This window comes from Plecotus auritus, assembly GCF_963455305.1.
Source record: "Plecotus auritus genome assembly, chromosome: 9".
Classification (NCBI taxonomy): Eukaryota; Metazoa; Chordata; class Mammalia; order Chiroptera; family Vespertilionidae; genus Plecotus; species Plecotus auritus.
In genome coordinates this window covers 126,781,420-126,801,429 of record NC_137783.1, presented here as the reverse complement: position 1 = coordinate 126,801,429, position 20,010 = coordinate 126,781,420, and the positions used below count along the sequence as shown (strand labels likewise).

The following is a 20,010-nucleotide window of genomic DNA, read 5'->3' as shown; positions in this document are numbered from 1 at the left end:
TGGAATTGTTCCAATTACCTTTAGGTTTAGAGGCTTCACAGCAGCCATGTAACGGTAGGAGAATCAGGATCTCCCCATGAAACTTCACCTGCACAGGCATCCCACTGGCTTTCTCTCCCCAGAGTCCTACACATCCTACAGGGTAGATTTGGAGGCAGGACCCTTCCTCTAACCTGGACCCATCCCAGTCTCTGCTTGCAGTCCCTCCTGACCTGTGTATCCCACCACCAGTAAGTACCAGGGCATCCTTTTTCCTTTGTTTGTTTCAAATATATTTTTACTGATTTCAGAGAGAAAGGGAGAGAGAGAGATAGAAACATCAATGATGAGAGAGAATCATTGATTGGCTGCCTCCTGCACACCTCACATTGGGGACTGAGCCTGAAACCCAGTGCGGGGCTTGTGCCCTGACTGGGAATCAAACCATGATCTCCTGGTTCATAGGTCGACACTCAACCACTGAGCCATGCCAGCTGGGCACCAGGGCACTCTTTTCTAGCCTAAATATTCTTCTTCCCTCTGACTGTCCTCTGATTTTCTCTCCATTCTCCAACCCTCTCTGATCTACAAAAGCAGTGGTTCTCAACCTTGAGAGCACATGAGAATCATCTGGACATTTCAACAAAAGCACTGAAGCCAGGTCACAAGCCTAGATGGAGAGAAAATCCAAATCTCAAGGGGCAGGTCTCAGGTGTCCACTTTTGTTGTTGCTGCTTGTTCATTTGTGTCAGTGAATGTAACCTAAGTTGAAGGTTGAAAACTCTGGCCTAAAGATTTAGGATTTTAGAATCCTGATTTTGGAACTGTTACCTCCCTCCACTGAAGGGAAAGGAGAATAACAGAGTCAACTATTTAAAATGAGGAAAAAGCCCCGGCCAGGTGGCTGAGTTGGTTGGAGTGTTGTTTCATACACCAAAAGGGCACATACCTAGGTTTCAAGTTTGATCCCTGTTTGGGAGTGTACGGGAAGCAACCGATCTCTCTCTCTCCTCTCTCTCCTCTCTCTCCTCTTTCTTTCTCTCTCTCTCTCTCTCTCTCTCTCTCTCTCTCTCTCTCTCTCTCTCTCTCTCCCCCCTGCTCTCTCTTTCTCTCTCCCCACCCTTTCCTCTCTCTCAAATCAATAAATATATCCTCAGGTGAGGATAAAAAAATAAAATCAGGAACAAAGTAAAGGATGTACCAGTCAAAGAAATCAAAACAAAAGACAAATGTCTCATAACTATCATCGGAGCTTCTAGTAGGGTTTTGAAATATCCAAAGGTACATGTCTTATTTTGACTTTTCTTGCCAACATATCAATGCATGTTTTCTGGTCTCCTTAATAAAAAGGATTTTTGCATTCTAAAGCATTTGTATTTCCCACTAAAGTAAAAATAGTCTACATGCTATGTGTTTGAAAGATAAGGGTAATCAGTGGTTCATTTACCACTGTGCTCCATCAAAATAGAGACTGTGCTATTTTAGCTCCATCTTAAATGGCTCTGCTCAATGAGAAAGCACCAGGTATCTCATATTTGAACGAGTTCTGTATTTCATCAACCTTAGGAGGAAAGCCTTTTCCAGAGAACTCATCTAAAAAATTTAACAGCTCATTTTTACTCCTAAGTCTTTATACTGTTGCCTAACCTCTTTTCATTACAGGTATTTAATTTAAACGATTAAATTAATAGACAATTATATCTAATTCTTTAACTAAGTTTGCTCAGAGCATTTCAAACATATACTTACTTCCAGCTTTCACCCATGCCAATACCAAGAAAATAAAAATCCTTTTAGCAAGGTAATAAAAATCACATGGGGTATTTGTTATCTCACTTGTTCGCTTTATATCTTACCTTCATGGGCAGTTTTTGGCATAAAAATGAATGCTTACCCATTACTGTCAAGTACCTGTCTCACTGCTGTGTGCTTTCGTCGTAAATCACAAGTATCCTCCTTGAAAGCTGTCCAAGTACCTAATGATAACATCTTATCAAACAGCCTAAACACAAGAGTTTACATGGAGATAAATGCAAGTCAGGGACCAATAAATCAAGTAGGTTGACCATTCCAGAAATCAAAAGGCATAGAGGAGAGATTAGACCCCCCCTCAACACACATACACACTCAATTTCGGGCACTCCTCTGTTTCCAAATTCATAACAGAGCATGAGCAACTCAGAGATCTCTTATGGGAGAAAACATGATTTAGACTCACATGCAAATCCCAAGGCCAAAACCTCGCTCAGAGTTTGGGAACAAGTGTTTTAGATCCACCCTTTCAAAGGCCAAAGGAAACTTTCCTACCAAAAAGCACAGAGCCTCATATAAAATAAATGGTTATGAGAGGGAATCCCCAGCCCACAGGGGGAATAATTACATTAGAGCATACTTTTTAAGGGCTAGATAATTATCCTCAATGTTGATCTCTCAAAACTTTATTATCCCATGGAATATGATCATTTTCCCTTTTTTTAAAAAAAAAACTTTAAAAATATTTTTTATTGATTTCAGAGAGAACGGGGGAGAGAGAAACATCGATGATGATGAGAGAGATTCATTGATTGACTGCCTCCTGCATGCCCCACACTGGGGATCAAACCCACAACCCAGGCATGTGCCCTGATGGGAATCAAACCCTGACCTCCTGGCCCAACACTCAACCAATAGGCCACACCAGCTGGGCTGTTTTCACTTTTTAACCAGGAAAAAGCTCAAGTTACTTTTCTGATGGACACATTGCCTTTCCCCTCCAGCATCTTGCCTGGCACTCACTGTCTCAGGTGGGGTTTTTCTGAAAGGGCTACAGTCAGTGCACAGAATTGGGAAGAGCTATTTTGGAATTCTTTCTGTCAAGGACCCACAACTACAGGGGTTAGACTTTGAAAAGAGATTGATTTGGTAAGCATTAGAACAGTTTTGATGGTGAATGAACATTTGAGCTTTCTCATTTGAAGAAGTTGCAGCATGAACCTTGAACTCTCTGAATACCAAGATCATTTCCCACTAATCTCAGTGGTCATATTTCCTAACTCTCATAATTGTACATTGGATATAAGAGTAAAATGATGAATGAGTAGGTGAGTGAATGAATGCATGAATTAATTATTCAATAAATCAATGTATCACCAAAGCTGATGTACCTGCTTTAATTCTAGGCTCAATAATTTTGGGACAAATAGAATTTTCAACCTGACTATTGACTTCAAAAAAGTTAGTGTCAGGCTAAATGACATACTAAAAAATGGGAAAGAATGATTTTGACACACTTGGAAAACCAACTAAATGGTGACAGCAGATACTAATTGATCTGGGACAGAGAAGAGAATAATCTTTGGAAATAAGAAATGTCAATAATAAGAAATGCTGTGTCAGGAACTCAGGGTGAACAAAGAGTGCCTTCAGGCTTGTCAATTTCCCCCAGTAAATTGTCTTCTGAAAATGAAACACTGAAAAGACACAGCAGCAGACATCTATTATACACCTCATTTATTACACAGGCAAATAATCACTTAGCGGAAGTCTTCTTTGCCGATAAAGAAATGACATAGATTAGAGGCAGGGACCTTCTCTATTGTAGAAAATAAAGAGCACAATTGGCCAAACAGACTTATTTTCTGGACCCCAGGGTAAATGTCAGAGTTCTAGCTTACCATGAAAGTGTCTAAGGGAGATCCTTGAATCTGGTCTAGAAAAGAAATAACTGCAGGGAGAATGCTTGTCTTCTAGGTCTCCTCATTCCCATCTATATTCCCAACTGTAAAGTCCTAACATCCTCTAGGCACCGCATGCTCATGTGCCTTGGGAAACTTCATCAGCTCCTCTTGGCTTGTAAAACATAGTCCAAACACTCCATTCTGGCAACCAAGCAACTTTTTCTTAGTTTACCATTTTAATGAATTTATTGGGGTGACATTGGCTAATAAAATGACATAGATTTCAGGTATACCATTCTATCATATATCATCTGTTTTGTGTCCTCACCACTCCAACTAAGCACATTTGTTTAATGCATTTGGCTTGCATAGTACTTAGTCCAATGTGCTTAATATCATAATTATTTTTTGAGATGAATTTCCCCATCACATTGTTAACTTCTGTTGAAAAAGAAAAGATTATTTTAATCAACAGCTCCTCATGTCAAAGGAAACAAAATTTGTTGAGAAAATATTCGGTGTCAGTCACTTTGTATTCCTTAGCTCCATTTATCCAATGTTTCTGGTTCTCTGGTAGCACTGCATTTTCTCATCCCCTTGTAGTTGGTTGGGGACTGGGGACTTGCTAGTCAATGAGTTATGGGTAGAAGGAATATATTGTCATACCCTGGTAAGAACATTGAATGGCTGACTCACAACCCCCCAGGCTCTCTTTTCCCTGCCTTGGTGGCCAGCAATGTCCACAATACTGATAACTTCAGCATTTAGTAGCCCAAAGTAATAATGATGAGCATCAGCATCCCTCCTATTGACCAATGACAGGCATAATGCATGACCTAGAAATAAAATCTTGTTCTTTTAAGTCCCTCATATTTGGGATTGTTTGTTTCTGCAGAACATCCTATCCTGACTGATAAGTGCCATGGGAAATATTTTCATGTATATAATTTTATTTTTACAATAACCTATAGGCATAGCACATATAAACAGTATTTATAAACAAAATTTAGAGAAAGAAATATTGAGCCTCAGGTCAAGTGTTCTTATTCATTCCTTCATTTAGTAAATATTATTGAGCACTGTTCTGTGTCAGGTTATGTTCTGAGTAGCCAAGATAGAGTAATGAATAAAAGAGAAAAGGCCCCTGCTCCCAGAGCTTACATCCTCAAAGAAAGAGACAATTTTTAAAAGATCATATATAAACAATAAAATTTCAGATAGTAATAAGTACTGTCCAGAAAATTAAAATCAGGTGATAAGACAAAAAAATGGGTGGCTAATTATATTAATCAGAGAAAGCTTCTCTGAACTGATCATTTTTAGGCTGATATCTGAATGACAAGAAAAGCAGATATCAAGAGGGAAAATCTTTTAAGAAGGAGCAAAAGCTCATGCAAAGGTCCTGGGGCAGAACAAATTTGTTGAATGGGGGAAAAAGTCAAAAGTCATGGTAGCCACCCCATAATGGACAAGGATGGAAATGGTACAAGATAAAGTCAGAAAGGTAGAAAGAAGAAAAGCCATATATGTATTTATATCAAAATAAGCAGAATGAATTTAATTTCTGTGCAATGTGACACTACCTGAGAGTTTTAAGTGGATTTGTATAACTTCTGCTTTAAAAATTTGCTCTAACTGCTATGTGAAGAGAGTTACAGTGGAGGAAAACTGGGGCACAAAGTACAGGATGGTGGCCACTGCAGCTGCTCAGCAGTTTGGTGGTACAGGATATGGACAGAAGTGGGCTGGCTTAGGACAGGGGATGAAGAGTAGAATCAACAAGACCGGTGCGTGGTCTGACAGTGGAGGAGCAAGAGGACAAAAGTAATCAAGTATAACGCCTAGCTGTTTGGCTCAAAAATTGGGTAGATGGTGCTTTTATTCATTGAGATGGAGAAAAGTGGAAGAAGAGTAGATTTGCAGATGTGGAAGAAAAAAAATCAAGAGTTTTGTCTGATACATGTTTAACATAAAATGCCTATGAAATAGCTATGTGTAGATGTCAAGTTGAATCTATGATTCAGAAGCTCAGCAGAAAGATTAAAGCTGGATAGAAATTTAAGTGTTATTGACAAAAATGCTGAAAGTCCTAGGATAGAATGAAGGCATCTAAAAAGAATATAGGAAGATAAACACTCCAATTAAAAAATGAACAAAGGACCTAAATAGACACTTCTCGAAAGTGGACATACAGAAGGCCAAGAGACATAAGAAAAAATACTCAAAGTCACTAATAATCTGAGAGATGCAAATTAAAATGACAATGAGGTATCACCTCATACCTGTCAGAATGGCTATCATCAACAAATCAACAAATGACAAGTGCTGGTGAGGATGCGGAGAAAAGGTAACCCTAGTGCACTGCTGGTGGGAACGCAGACTGGTGCAGCCACTGTGGAGAACAGTATGGAGTTCCTCAAAAAATTAAATATGGAATTGCCATTTGACCCAGTGACCCCACATCTAGGAATATATCCTAAGAAGTCAGAAATACCTATCAGAAAGAATATATGCAGCCCTATGTTCATAGCAGCACTATTTACAATAGCTAAGATTTAGAAACAGCCCAAGTGCCCATCAGCAGATGAGTGGATAAAAATGCTGTGGTACAGCCTGGCCAGAGGGGCTCAGTGGTTGAACATCCATCTATGAACAAGGGGGTCTTGGTTAGATTCCCTACCAGGGCATATGCCTGGGTTGTGGGCTAGATCCCAGGTGTGGGGCATGCAGGAGGCAGCTAATTGATGATTCTCCCTCATTACTGTTTCTGTCTCTCTCTCCCTCTTCCTTCCTCTCTGAAATAAATAAAAATATCTATTTTTAAAAGCTGTGGTACATTTACACAATGAAATACTGAACAGCTATAAAAATGGAAGGAACTCTTACCATTTGCAACAGCATGGATGCTAAGTGAAATAAGCCAGTCACAGAAAGATAAGTATCACATGATCTCATTCATATGCAGAATGTAATGAATGAAATAAACTGATGACCAAAATATATCCAGAGACATAGAAGCATGGCACAGACTGATGAATTTTAGGGGGAAGGTGGGAGTGGGAGGAGATATTAACTGGGGAACTTACATGCATATATACTAGTACACAGCCCATGGACACAGACAATAGTATGGTGAAGGCCTAGAAGGGGCAGGTGTGGGGTGGAAGGGGTCAATGGGAAAAAAACAAAAACAAAACAAAGAGGACATCTGTAATGCTTTCAACAATAAAGATAATTTTTTTTTAATTTTTTTAAAATATATTTTATTGCCTTTTTACAGAGAGGAAGAGAGAGGGATAGAGAGTTAGAAACATCGATGGGAGAGAAACATCAATCAGCTGCCTCCTGCACACCTCCTACTGGGGATGCGCCCGCAACCAAGGTACATGCCCTTGACCGGAATCGAACCTGGGACCTTTCGGTCTGCAGGCCGACGCTTTATCCACTAAGCCAAACCGGTTAGGGCTAAAGATAAATTTTAAAAAATAGTATATAGATGAACAGAGAATGGGTCCATGACAGAGCTTTATGGCATTCTAACCTTTAAAATGTCAACAGAGGGGGGAAAATTGCTAAGGATACTGGGCAGGAGTGACCAGTGAGATAGGAGGAAACTCAGGAGAAATGATGTCTCAAAAGTCAAGAAAGTGATGTGTTTAAAAGAGGAAGGTGTGATCAGCTCTTCTAAATGCTGCTGAGAGACCACAAAAGACTTGGAAAAATGGAGTTCCTGGTGACCTTGATAGATGATGACCTTGACAGATGGAGTCTCTGTGGAGTGGTGATATGGTAGCCTTACAAGAGAGGGTTGTGGAAGGTATGAGCAAAGTAAATGTCAAGGAGGACAATATCACAGACAAATTAATAAGTTTTGCTGTGAATAGAAGCAGAAAAATGGGCAGTGAGTAGAAAGGAATCTGGGATCTAAAGAAGTTTCTTGTTTTGTTTTTTAAGAAAAAGATCTTACTCCCAATTCTATGATTTATGAAGTCCAAAGCCCTCATCCAGGTCTCTGAAGTTCCTGGCAGAAGGATGTGGTGAGAGCAATGCATATGTGTATATGTATATATTGGGGGGCAGGGGAGGGAATAGGAATGGTTACTTTATAATGGTTACCTTTGACTCTGAGGTCTCAACAGCCTATATACATGTATACCGTTTCTGTTGCTCACCACATTAACCTGCATTCTACTGAGGGAGGGTCTTACCTAGTACTCAGGCTTGGGAGACATTGCTGAAGGTTTGAGGGTCATGAGGAAGACTTGCATTGCATACTACATAGCAAAACAATGCAAAGACCTCATTACACATTCCTACCCTTAAAAGTCCTTGCCGTTTTTCTTCCACTTCGCAGTCTTCACTGTCCCTCCATCCCCCAGAGAACCCAGCCTTCTGTTTCTCCTCCACCCTCTTGCTTTTCTCTCTTGTGTTCAAACTGTTCTGTTCCCTCTCAGACAAAATATACACATACAAACAAAACCAAAAAAGTGCATGCATGCATATGCGTGTGTAGATACTTTCCTTTAGAGTGGCCTGGTCTTTTTGAAGGTGGGGCGACAGGTATGCTTGGATCCCCACACCCTGGCCTTTTACTCCAGACAGTACAGTTTCCTCTCCAAAAGTAATTCTAGAGCTAGTTCCTAAAATAATCCATTTTCCATCTGGTGCTCTAACAGCCACCAGACAGAGCACCTGTCCTAGTAGGCATGCAACAAGCAGCAGCTCCCGCCTTCCTTCCTCAGAGAGAAAACAAGGGCAGAGCTGGAATTCTGATGTAATTTCCACAGGGCTTTCCACACAGCAGGGCCTGGATTAATGTTTCTTGATTTATATGATATGGTGCCGCTGCCTTGGGAGGATATGCACAGGTTCCTTCTAGTCTTAGGGTTAAAATAAGTGAAGACATTGATTTACTATTAAAAACAGAGAATAGTCATCTATAACATCACAGATTTGTAGATTGTGTTTGTTTACAGGTCCAAAAGATTTTTGCCCCCTTAAAATGTTTAGATCTCAGCATGTTGTGCTTATATAGTCTCTCTCTCAACTCTAGGAACTTTAGTTATATTATGTAAAAGAGAGATAGATGAGATTTGGCTTTCTGTGGCCATTAGAAACCTCCATTAATATGAGCTCACCAGCCTCTTAAAGAACAGTAACTTATAAATATACAACAATCCATGAAAAAGGTATTTGGACATACAAACATTGCTTCCCTAACTTTTAAAATATTTACATATTTTTTATTGATTTCAGAGAAAAAGGGAGAGGAAGAGAGAGAGAAACATCAATACTGAAAGAGAATGATTGATCAGCTGCCTCCTGCACACGCCCTACTGGGGATCAAGCCCACAACCTGGGTATGTGCCCTGACGGGGAATCCAATCATGCCTTCCTGGTTCATAGGTCAACTGAACCACACCAGTGACATGGCTACTTCCCTAACTTGTGCAACTTTTTATTCTTTCCAAAAGGTCACTCGGAATAAAATATATGAAGAAAGGAGTGGCATTCCATTCTCAGTGAAGAATCCAGCTGTTATATGCCAATGTTTTCAGGATTAAGAGAAAGATGCAAGAATCAGAAAAAGGTACAACATGACTAAAATCTTGTGTTCACAGGGCCCTTTTCTTATAGGTTTCAGACTGCCCATTTAAAGACATCTGACCAAAAGAAGAAAGCCTCAAATTCTTCTACCACCCTTAACCAATTTACCATTCATGACTCCATATACTAGTATGTGATTGGGAGTACTAGTATATTGGGATCTAAACCAAGTGCCCACCCCCACAAAGCCAGCATTACTATCACAAAGGCACCAACACAGTCCCTAGATTCCCATTTTAGTACTGATCTCCCAGTGATACTGGGAGAAAAGGGAGGGAACTGTGAGTTATCAATCAAAAGTCTTGATTAGATCCCATATGCCCAATCCCTGCCCACCAAGTACTCCTACTTTCCTTTCAATTTAATCCTAGTCTTTCCCAATGGGGAAACAAAGTTCATTTTCTTTGATGCAAAAACATTTCATTATGATGGAAGGAGAATAGTTTGATACATTTTAGAACTGATGTCTCTAAGTCCCTCAGTGTAACTACAGGCAACTGGGACTTCAACTTCAAATCATGCACCCATGCACACATGCTCACACCCACAGGCAGAAATGCAGGAAGTGGAATTAAATTTTGCAGATAAAATTTATTTATCACTTTTTTTTCCCCCTCAAAAGGTTAGGGTAAATAATGCAAGAGAAAGACAATTTAGGCAAAAATAGTACTTAGTACACTTGATGTTAAATGAAACAACACAGATGTGGTGCAGAGAAGGGTTGAATCAGCTTCTTACTGCTCACCTGTACAAGAGAAGTCATCCACGCGAATGTATCCCGGGGCACAGTCACAGCGATATAACCCGGGAAGGTTGACACACACGGTATTGGCATGACAGTAATGCATCTTAGCTGCACACTCATCAATATCTGAAAGAGAAAAAAAGAAGCAATATTCTGGTTAGTCAAATTATTAAACCAGAGTGGAATCATCTTCCAATGAAATTAGAAGATGTGAATGCTCATTGAAACCAAGAGAAAAAAGCAAGATGCATTAAACACAAAAGTTTAAGGCAAATCCGTCTGGAGCACTAGATCCAATCTTGAGCAAAAAAGTATTTCACAAAAGATGCAAGGTGCCACACAACAGTTAAAAGCCCAAGAAATATAAAGACTAAATGTACTATTATTCATTTCTCACCATCAAGAGAGCTTGATTTAATGTCCAAAATCAAATAGTTCTGTGTCCAGTGAGTTGATACTAATTAATATTTATTAGGTATCTACTACACATGGTATAGCTGTTATCAGCAAGATCAGGGGCATCCTCCTGATCCCCTCCCGCTTGTGTACCTTACTAAGACATGCTTTAATCCATCTGCTACAAAATGATGGTACAGCCACTTTCTCCCATGTTGCACTGTGAATACAGATAGCAACTGTTGTCTCATGCAAATTAATGTCTTTCATCTCTTGACTTGGAGATCTATCCCATGTAATAGAACAATGGTCTGATTCAACAACAAAAAAACCTTTTTTTCTTTATAATGGAGGTCAGAGCATCACCTCTTTTCTCATAAAACACCATGATAAAAATTAAAATAGCCTACAAACATAAATACAGAGTTTAGTCTTTTTCGGAGGTTGTGTTCAAAAATGACTTTATGTTCATTTTACTCATACTGCTTCTGTGTGATGGCCAGAGAGAGGGAAAGATATAAACCCAGCATAAGAACCCAAGATAGAAAATGTGAGTTCTAGCTCTGGTTCTGTTAGTTACTAGCCTGTGACTTGCACTTAACCACTATGAGTCCCAGAATCCTCATCAGCTTGTCACATGGGTTAGTTAGGAACCTACTGCTTTATGTCTTTATATACATTATCTAATTTAATCCACATATAATTACATGAGTGAAGTATAACATTACTCCCATTTTAAAATCTATTTATTTTAAGAATAAAAGTACATATTCTTTTCAATGCTAAAGATCTGTCAGCCAATAAATACTGTGGGGCAATTGAGGCCTGGAAGAATCAGACAGACTTCTGTAACTATGATATAAGAACAAAACAGCAGAAATTAGTGAAATAATTCATGCAATGAACAAAGTGTTCTATCTGCACAATACCATGTACTTCCACTAGTGATCCAGGGCAATGCATAATAAAAACAAATGAACAACAGGAATATAAAAACTATATAAGATAACATCAAGCAAGAGTGCGGAGGGAACTTCCCTAGATATTTGAGATAGGATAGTAACTGCAGAGGAGCATGAGATGGAAGTCAGATCTTTCTGGCAGTCAGGGTATTTGAATTCTTTAACAAGTTGGCTCCTGACGTTCCTTAAACATTTTGCTTCACAGTAGAGTGAATATCATGAAAGTCAAGAAGAAAAGTGTCGGGAAAGGTATAATGATCACTTGTGTCACTTGCTGCTATGAAGTTGAATAAAATAAAGGGAGAACTAACCATTGGCTTTGGCAAGCAGTTCACTAATCTTGACCTAATAAGAGTAGTTTGGGGAAAGGAATGGGGCAAAGCTTGACTGGAGTCAATTAAAGAGAAAATGGAATATGAGGGAATAGAGACAGAAAAACAAGGCAAACCTTTTGAGATATTTTCCCATAAAGAAAAGTTGAGTCAAAGCTGTAGGGAGATTTGGAGATGAGAGAGAGTCTTGTTCAAAGATGGAAAAGATCACAGCATGATTGTATGCTGTTTGAAATTATTCCATACCAGTGAAGAAAAATGATGATGTAGGAGAGAAAGATCATTGCAGGAGTCAAGTCCTGGACAAGGCAAGAGGAGTTGATATCCAGTGCACAAATGGAGCAAGTCATCTTGGCAAGTTTGAAGGCAAGTACTAAGGGAAGAGGCATATTTGGTGGGGGGAGTGAAGTGGTTCTTCTTTGCTTGTTTTAATTTCTCAATGAAATGAGAAGAGGGGGTGACATCTGAGAATTAGGAGAAGGAGAGGAGGTGATGGATGTTTAAGGAAAATGAAGAAGGTATTAAAGAGTCATATCGGGATGAGGAAAAGAGAATTTACTAGGGTGTGTAATAGGATGGCTAACGAGCTACTTGTGATTTTTGGTCATAAATGTTAAGTGAGAGCATTCAGCATGGTTACATGTTTTTCACCAGTCTCATTCAGATAGTTAGGACAAGGGCAGGGCAATTGGAAAGTTATAACCAGAGATAAGGTTTTAGGCAAGTATGATGAGTAAAAAGAGATACAAGGGAATTGAGTGTGTAAGAAAAGAGGTGATGAGAGTGAGGTGAGAGGAACCTCAGCTATTAAGGGGAAAGTGAAGACATGAAGAAGGAAAAAGAGAGATGAAATGGACTGGACTACAACAAATAGTGGACTCTGTGTTGTACTGCCTGTCTCCTCAGCACTAAAGAACAGTCTCCTAATGATCTTCAGCTGTTATCCTTTCAGAAAAGTTGTCCTTGGTTGAAGAGATATAGCTCACCCCCCCGTCACACTCCCATCCTGAGGCTAACCTACAATTAAGACTGGTTCTCCTTTATCTCAAGGATGAATAATTCTAAAGGACTGCCCCAGGTTCAGAGTACTCAATGGATTGAGCTAACTCACCCCTCTACCTTTCCCATCTCCTTTCTCTCACAGGTGTGCATCCCTATAGTACTTCCTGATAAACTTCCTTGTATGTCACCCTCCATTTCATGGGATGCTTCCTGGGGAACCAAATATCTGTAGGAATCCTGATGGAGGCAAGGAATTATCACAGTGAGGGTACTAGAGTGTGTGGGCTGGAAAACTGGGAAATGGAACCACAGAGTAGCATTCTTGGCATTAATATTTTGTAGGAAAATTAGTTATTGTTGATTACAAGGTCTTTCACATGACTATTGAAGCCTGGAAGAATAGATCCCTGTGAGGATTGTGGAACACCAAGAGAAGTCAGGTACTGAAGGGGGTTGCTGGCATTAATGTTTTTCATCAAATACCAGTTTTCCTCCTTCTGGGTACATAATGCAACAGTACTGGCCCCTCCTTTTCAAAGTTAAGCCTGGCTCTATGACTGAGCATGAACATTAATTAGCCCTCTACTAAGCCCCATAGAAGAGTGATGAACAAAATGCCATCATGGACCTCACAGACTGGAAAAGCACTGAGCAAAACTTGCTAAGTTCTATTGAGAAGTTAAGACTTTTCACCAGGGGGATTTGACCTACTCTTCTTAGGGTCAGAGAAGGATTCTCAATGGAAATGATGCTCCATTTGACACCTCAAATGGAAGTGAAAGAGGAGAGGAATAACATACCCGACAGAGAAGAATGTTTGAGAAGAATTAGTTAGAGGAAAGGAGTCGGGCCTACTTAAAAGGAAACCGGAAAGATAAGCTGGAGCTGGATCCTGCTGGGCCTGGTAAGTCACGTGAAGGAGTCTGGACTTTAATCAGGGCAATGAGTGACACGATCCAATTTCTGTTTTTTAAAATATCACTCGGCTGCGGTGAAGAGAATGGATGGGAGCAGGGCAAGCTGAAGGCTAAATCACGTTGGTATTTTACTCAGAGAAACAGCCACACTGAACTGCATCTCATTCTGCTGGGATGCCCAGCCATTCTTAAAGATGAGAAATGAGTCAGGACTTGCCTTAGAGGCAATTCAATCTTCAGTCCATGGGCCTCCAGTGCCAACCAAGCTGCTGACTACAATGAATGTTTCCCTGTCACGGACCCTCATCAGCTCCTCCCAGAGGGAAACCCTGGCTCATTTCCCCCAGGCCACTGGCTAACTGCTGAGAGGTGTCTGCCTCATCTAGATTGGAAGGAGTTGCTTGGCTCTAACAAGCTTATTTTCATTCCAACAGCCAAGCCATTTCCTTGTTTCACAGGACTCTAAAGCTTTGAATAAAAATATTTTCAAAAACTAGACGATGAAATGGTTAGAAAAACCCAGTGAGAATTTCTCACATAGGTTTATCCAACTCTTGCTCTCTGCAAGTTGCCAAGGCCACCCTCCACCCCCACCCTCCACCCCTGCTGCTCTTCTATGTCTCTGAGTAGGTCTGTCTTCAGTTCATACCACTGGTAATTCTGGCTCTTGCATATCTGGTAATTTCCTAGTGGCAATCCAGAAAGAGACAGCACCAAAATAAAGCAGGGAAGTTGACAAATGTACCAGAAAATTAAAACTGTCACAACCTTATCATTGTTGCTTATCTCCCATCATGTAACCACCAGATATAAAAACTACATCCTGGTATAAATGAGGCATAGGGGAGAAAGAAAATGAGGGGAGCCATCCAGCTGGGCCCTGGTGACAAGATGGTGGAAAAAAGGAAGAAACTGACAATTTCCTCAGCAGTTTTGGGGGATGGGGATGGGGATGGAAATGGGGATGGGGATGGAAATGGGGATGGGAAGGGAGGTGGAGAGGGGGAGATGGGAGTGGAGAGGGAGAAAGGGGAAGAAAGGGGGAGAGGGATGGGAGGGGGAGGAGAGGTGGATGGAGTGGTAATACATTTGCCAAAAGATTGTCTCTCCATCCTCAGGGAAAGGCACACCCTGCAGACAGTTTCAATAGGACTCAAGAGTGCTTCAAAAGCAAAACTGATTACAGAGAGAATCAAAACAGAATTGATAGCTTCAGAGAGCTGGGATATCCTGAGAAAACAATCTCGAGAAATAGCAAACAACTGAGATTGTAAAAATGAGCCTGGGACAAATACTGCTTTTGGTTCACAGAAAAAACATTCTGAAAAATAATGAATAATTACAAACCAAGATAACAAAAACAAAAAACAGAATTCCCTAATGAAAGAATAAGCTGATGCTCAGAGACAGAAACAGAGTTGGCCCAAAACAATGAGGACTTTATAACCACAGCCCTGAGAAGCCACCTGACCTTTGCCCACATGCTGAGAGCACTCTTCCTAAAGCCATCTCTCTCTCTCTGACAATGGTCTCTGCCAGTGTGATACTCACCCAAAAGCCAGGAGGCCAGAAGAGGCTAAGCCCTGGGCTGAACCTCAAGGTGGGAGTTGAACATACTCAAGTTCAGGATCAAGATAAAGGTCTGAATCAGTGGAGGAAGCTTTTCTAAGAAGAACTACACTTTACATGACATCTACTTGAAGGATACTCAATAAAGAGCTGTCATTTCTCAATATCAGACACTATGCCTCATTCATGTACAATCTCATCCCTCCATTTATTCTTCATAACTACTGTAGGAGGTAGGTTTCCCCATGTCATGATGTGGAAACTGAAGCTCATGGATTATTAGGTCAGTTGCCCAAGACATGTAGTCAGTTAGCATAACAGCCTAGGATTGAATCTGCACAGTCTGACCCAAAGTTGGCATTGTTTTTACTGTGCCAGTTCTGATCCTTAATAATATTTCAATCCTATGACTTTCAGATAATCTGATGCTGTTGCAAAGTATATGGAAGCAATGCTATCTCCAAATTCTATGTCCATGAGCTGGTCATAACATCTGTTCTGGAATAATGCTCTCTGTTAAATGCCAACATTATCCCATGCACCTCTGCTTCTTCGGCTCTTTTAAATCAATCCTAATGCTTTCACCCTTTGGGCTCTAGTCACCCAGCTCCCCCAAACAAGTAGCAGTATTCTGCTCCCAGCTGGAACCCACAGCATGATACAGTCTCTACTCTGGTTGCTTAAAACTACCGAGTGACTCCTATTGGATTAGAAACTAGAGACAAAAAGGCCTGGGTTTTTTTGTTTTGTTTTTTTCATTAAATTTTGTTAGAGAAACTCCTATAAACCCCACTGCAGCATATATCAGCTCAAATATAATGGGGCTCAAACTGTGATTCATTCATATAGATTGCTTGTCACCTTTGAAATATTAGAGCCCATCTTCTGGTGGTCTTTTGAGGTAATAAAAATACAAGATTTATATCCCTACCCAAGATGGTGAAGAAGTTTGTTTTGTTTTTAAAAGGTATACTTATGGACTTTAAAATGAAACTTGATGTGGCGTAATGATTCTTCACGTATCACCAGCCTCCATCTGCATAAGAGAATTTACAGCACACACAGACCCCAATTTGGCATCATCATTAAATTTGAGAGCAGTGTCTGGTTACAAAGGGAGAAGCAAATGCAAGTAATTCTCTTAATAAAATGATGTGATCTACTCAGGCTTATTCATAAGAATTACCTAGAAAAAGGCACCCATGGAGGCTAGGACCAGGGAGGCGGGGTTGGAGATTGGGTTGCCCCACTCCCTGTGCACAATTAAAAAGGAAACAAAGTAGAGAAAGAAAACCAATATATATTGAGACCACTATGTGCCAAGCACTGTATCTCATCTCTTTACTCCCAACCATCCCATGGCCTGGCATCAGAAACTACATGTACAGGACCTAGAATTTCAACCCAGGTCTCTGTGACTCCAAACAAACTTGTTCCACTCTGACTACTGGACCAGGAGCACTGGATTAACAGTCCAGATTCAAGTTCTATTCCTGCTTCCTCTATTGGCTAACTGAAGTACTGAGCAATCCAATCACTTCTCATCTCAAGACATCAGTTTTCCTATTGGTAAAATGAGGGAGTTGAGAGCATCTAAATAGCCCCAGGTTCTAAAGTTCATGATGCATTTAAGTTTCTCTGCCCATTTATCATAAAGCCTGACTGCCTCTGAAGCAGTGTCTCTTGAACTGACCCCTCTCCCTCTGTTTGAAGGAGTTCGAAGATGATCCAAATGCCTTTCCCAAACACAGGTCCTGGAAAATACTACCAAGACAATCTGAGTCTTCACACTGTTTCTTGATACCTTTGTCAACTGAGTTGGCATCTACACTGAAAATAAGGAGCAGCTATGGCTAGCAAACAGATATGCACACAAAACAAATGGGCAAGTTCTCTGTGAATCAATAAGAGAAATTGCAGAGCAATTGTGCCAGACTTTTATCTCCTGACTGCAGAAACTATGAGTTATAAAAACATGGTGACCTGAACAGTAGTTTGTCATGTTAGAACTATCAATACTTTATATCTGTGTCATACCGCATATTTTCGAAAGTCAGGGCCCATATGATCTCTGATTTGTAACTTATAAAAATCCAGTGAAACAAACAAGATCTGGATTATGATGCCCCTTTTAAGGTGATAAAATGGAGGCCCAGAGAAGATAGAAATAGAGGCCCAAGGAACCCAGATAATCAAAGAGCTAGTAATAGAATCAAGGTCTTCAAACTCTGGAATTCATGTTGTAGCCAATGTTCCATGCTTCTCTACAATTATAACTTTCTTCCTAAAGCTAGGGGAGAAAACCCAAATGCCTACAGAGTTAGATAGAAGATATACATGTAAAATATGTCCCTTCCACAAATAAGGTATCTCTGTTTTTCTTAAAACATATCCCTCTCCCTCTTCCTCTCCCTCCCTCTCCTTCTCTATTCTTCCAAGAACAAAGAAATGGTTCTCTCTTATAAGGGAAAAGGCACAGCACAAGGCCTATGACACATGGCAAGTGACAAGAAGCCTCAGTGGCGAAAGAAAATAGAGTCTGCATTGCAGAAAACTAGAGCTCTGCTTTAATAATGCCATGAAGAAGCAATAAGAGATATCATATGGAGGGATCCACGATGGTTGCCAATGGGATGGCAAGCTGCAAGATAATGTGTGAGTGAAAGAATGAAAGGAGAGTACGTGGATGTGCCGTGGGTGTCTGTATTTGTGAGTGAGGGACAGTTATATTCCAAGGAATTGTTGGGGACTGCTGGACCAGGCTCCCCTGGCCGGGCAGCCTCTACTGCTGCTGAAATCTCTCCCAGAGTGGCCGGCTCTGCAGCAGAGACTGCGCCATCTTGAAGGGGAGAGTGGCGGTGATCTGAAGTCCAGCCTTACCTTCAACCAGGGACCTCAGATACATCCCGGGACCCTACAACCACAACCCCCAGGGATGAGCTGCCTCAGCTGCAAACCCAGAAACACCAAGACTCCAGCCTCTCCAACCATGGGTGTCTAGAAAGTCTGTCCAGAAGGAGACAAAGCAGCATGAATACGCGGACGAGCCCTGTGCCTTCTCACAGAGCAGAGAGAAGGAACAGATGAATCGATTAATACCCACTCAGAATTGGCGAATTAAACATAGGTCAGGGATATCGCCTTGGGCAGTGGTCGGCAAACTGTGGCTCGAGAGCCACATGCAGCTCTTTGGCCCCTTGAGTGTGGCTCTTCCACAAAATACCACAGCCTGGGCGAGTCTATTTTGAAGAAGTGGCATTAGAAGAAGTTTAAAAAATTTGGCTCTCAAAAGAAATTTCAATTGTTGTACTGTTGATATTTGGCTCTGTTGACTAATGAGTTTGCCGACCACTGGCCTAGGGAATGGTGAGATCTAGGATCCAGGTGAGGGAGAAACACGCACAGCGGAAACAAAAGTCTCAAAGGAAGACTGTGCCCCACAAAATCCATGGCTGCTGGGGTCAGTGCAACCGTTGAAGGTGGAAGGGGGTCCACAGGGATGCTGGCAGAAAGGTACTATAGAAATTAACCCACAGCAGGGCTGGGCCCAGAAAGGCAGCCTGAAGTTCTACCAATATAACAGCTGCGGAGTGCCAGGGGAAAAAGACGGGAGTCTACATACGTCCTGTGGCCTTTTTTTCTTTCTTCTTCTTTTCTTTTTAAATCCTTGCTTTTGATTGCTAAGTCCAGTACATAAGATCTTCTAATTAAAAAACACTCACCCAGACTGCAGGGTAAGGCTGTTTTTGTGGAACCTAGGGTTCAGAGTACGGAGAGATGAGCAGAAAACCAGCTCTAGGACAATCTATTCCCCAACCCAGTATTGAGTGCTGCAGGGAAAGCAATCTAAACACTGGGTAGGGGAGGGGCCTTTTAGCACCGGATATCAAAACAGAAACACTGCCACCCAGGGGTTGTATCAGAAATTGACTCTTGTGTAAAAACAACTAAAGGCAGGCTGAGAAACAAAAATCTCCCAACTGCTTGAAAACAGGATTGTGGCTTATGACACTGAGGAGTGGTAGAGTGCAGGGAACGTCCATAATATGCTATCTACCTGACAGGAAACAGACCTGCCAAGCAGAACAGTAGAGGAAGTGAATGACCTTCACTACTTCACATTTTTATTTGTTATCTTTTACTTGAGAAACTAAATTTTTTTCTCATTTGCTTTTACTTTTTTTATTATATTTTTATTTTAATTATTATTATTACTAATATTTTACCTGTTTTAAGTTTTATTTTATTTTTTCTTTATTTCATTTTATTTTGGGATTAGTGTTCTACATTCTATTTTTATTTTTCCTTTGGCATTATTTTACTCTATCTCAATTTTTCCTTTATGCCCACACTCTCCTCCTCACTTTCCCCTTTTGTTCTGTTTCTCTTACCCTGATATTGCTTTAGCTTTTCTCTATTCTTTCTATTTACTCCCTGTTAAAAATTGATCTTACTCATATATCTAATTTCTGCTCTCCTGCTCCAAGTCCATACACACTTCTCTTTTCTCTTTCATCACTATCCAAATTTTATTTTTATTCCTTTTTTTTTATTCTTTCTATCTGTCTTGTTGTTGTTTGCTTGATTGTTGATTAGTTTGGATTTTATTGCTTTTTGTTTTTGTTCTTCTTGTTTTGTTTGTTTGTTTTTTTACTTGTTTTTTTTTTTTTTTTTTTTTTTTTACTTATGTTTTTCCTCTCCTCACTTGTTTCTCTTCTCCTACCAATAGCTTAACTAATTCCAATCACAAATTCAGGCCTATCTACTCTCTATTCTCCTTTTCCAATAGTAAACGAATATATAGATAGACAGACTAAAGAAGGGGAAAAGATATACGGTTCCCAA

At 40.4% G+C, this 20,010-nt stretch overlaps 1 protein-coding gene across 2 annotated transcripts in view; it reads right to left on the bottom strand.

Annotated features, from left to right (window-relative positions):
- NELL1 (neural EGFL like 1) overlaps positions 1-20,010 on the bottom strand; it is a 721,145-nt gene that overhangs the window by 362,223 nt on the left and 338,912 nt on the right. For both annotated transcript variants that reach the window (XM_080687783.1, XM_080687782.1), the window contains exon 13: positions 9,988-10,113. In XM_080687783.1, the coding sequence (XP_080543909.1) occupies positions 9,988-10,113 (126 nt within the window). The remainder of the gene's footprint in view (positions 1-9,987; positions 10,114-20,010) is intronic.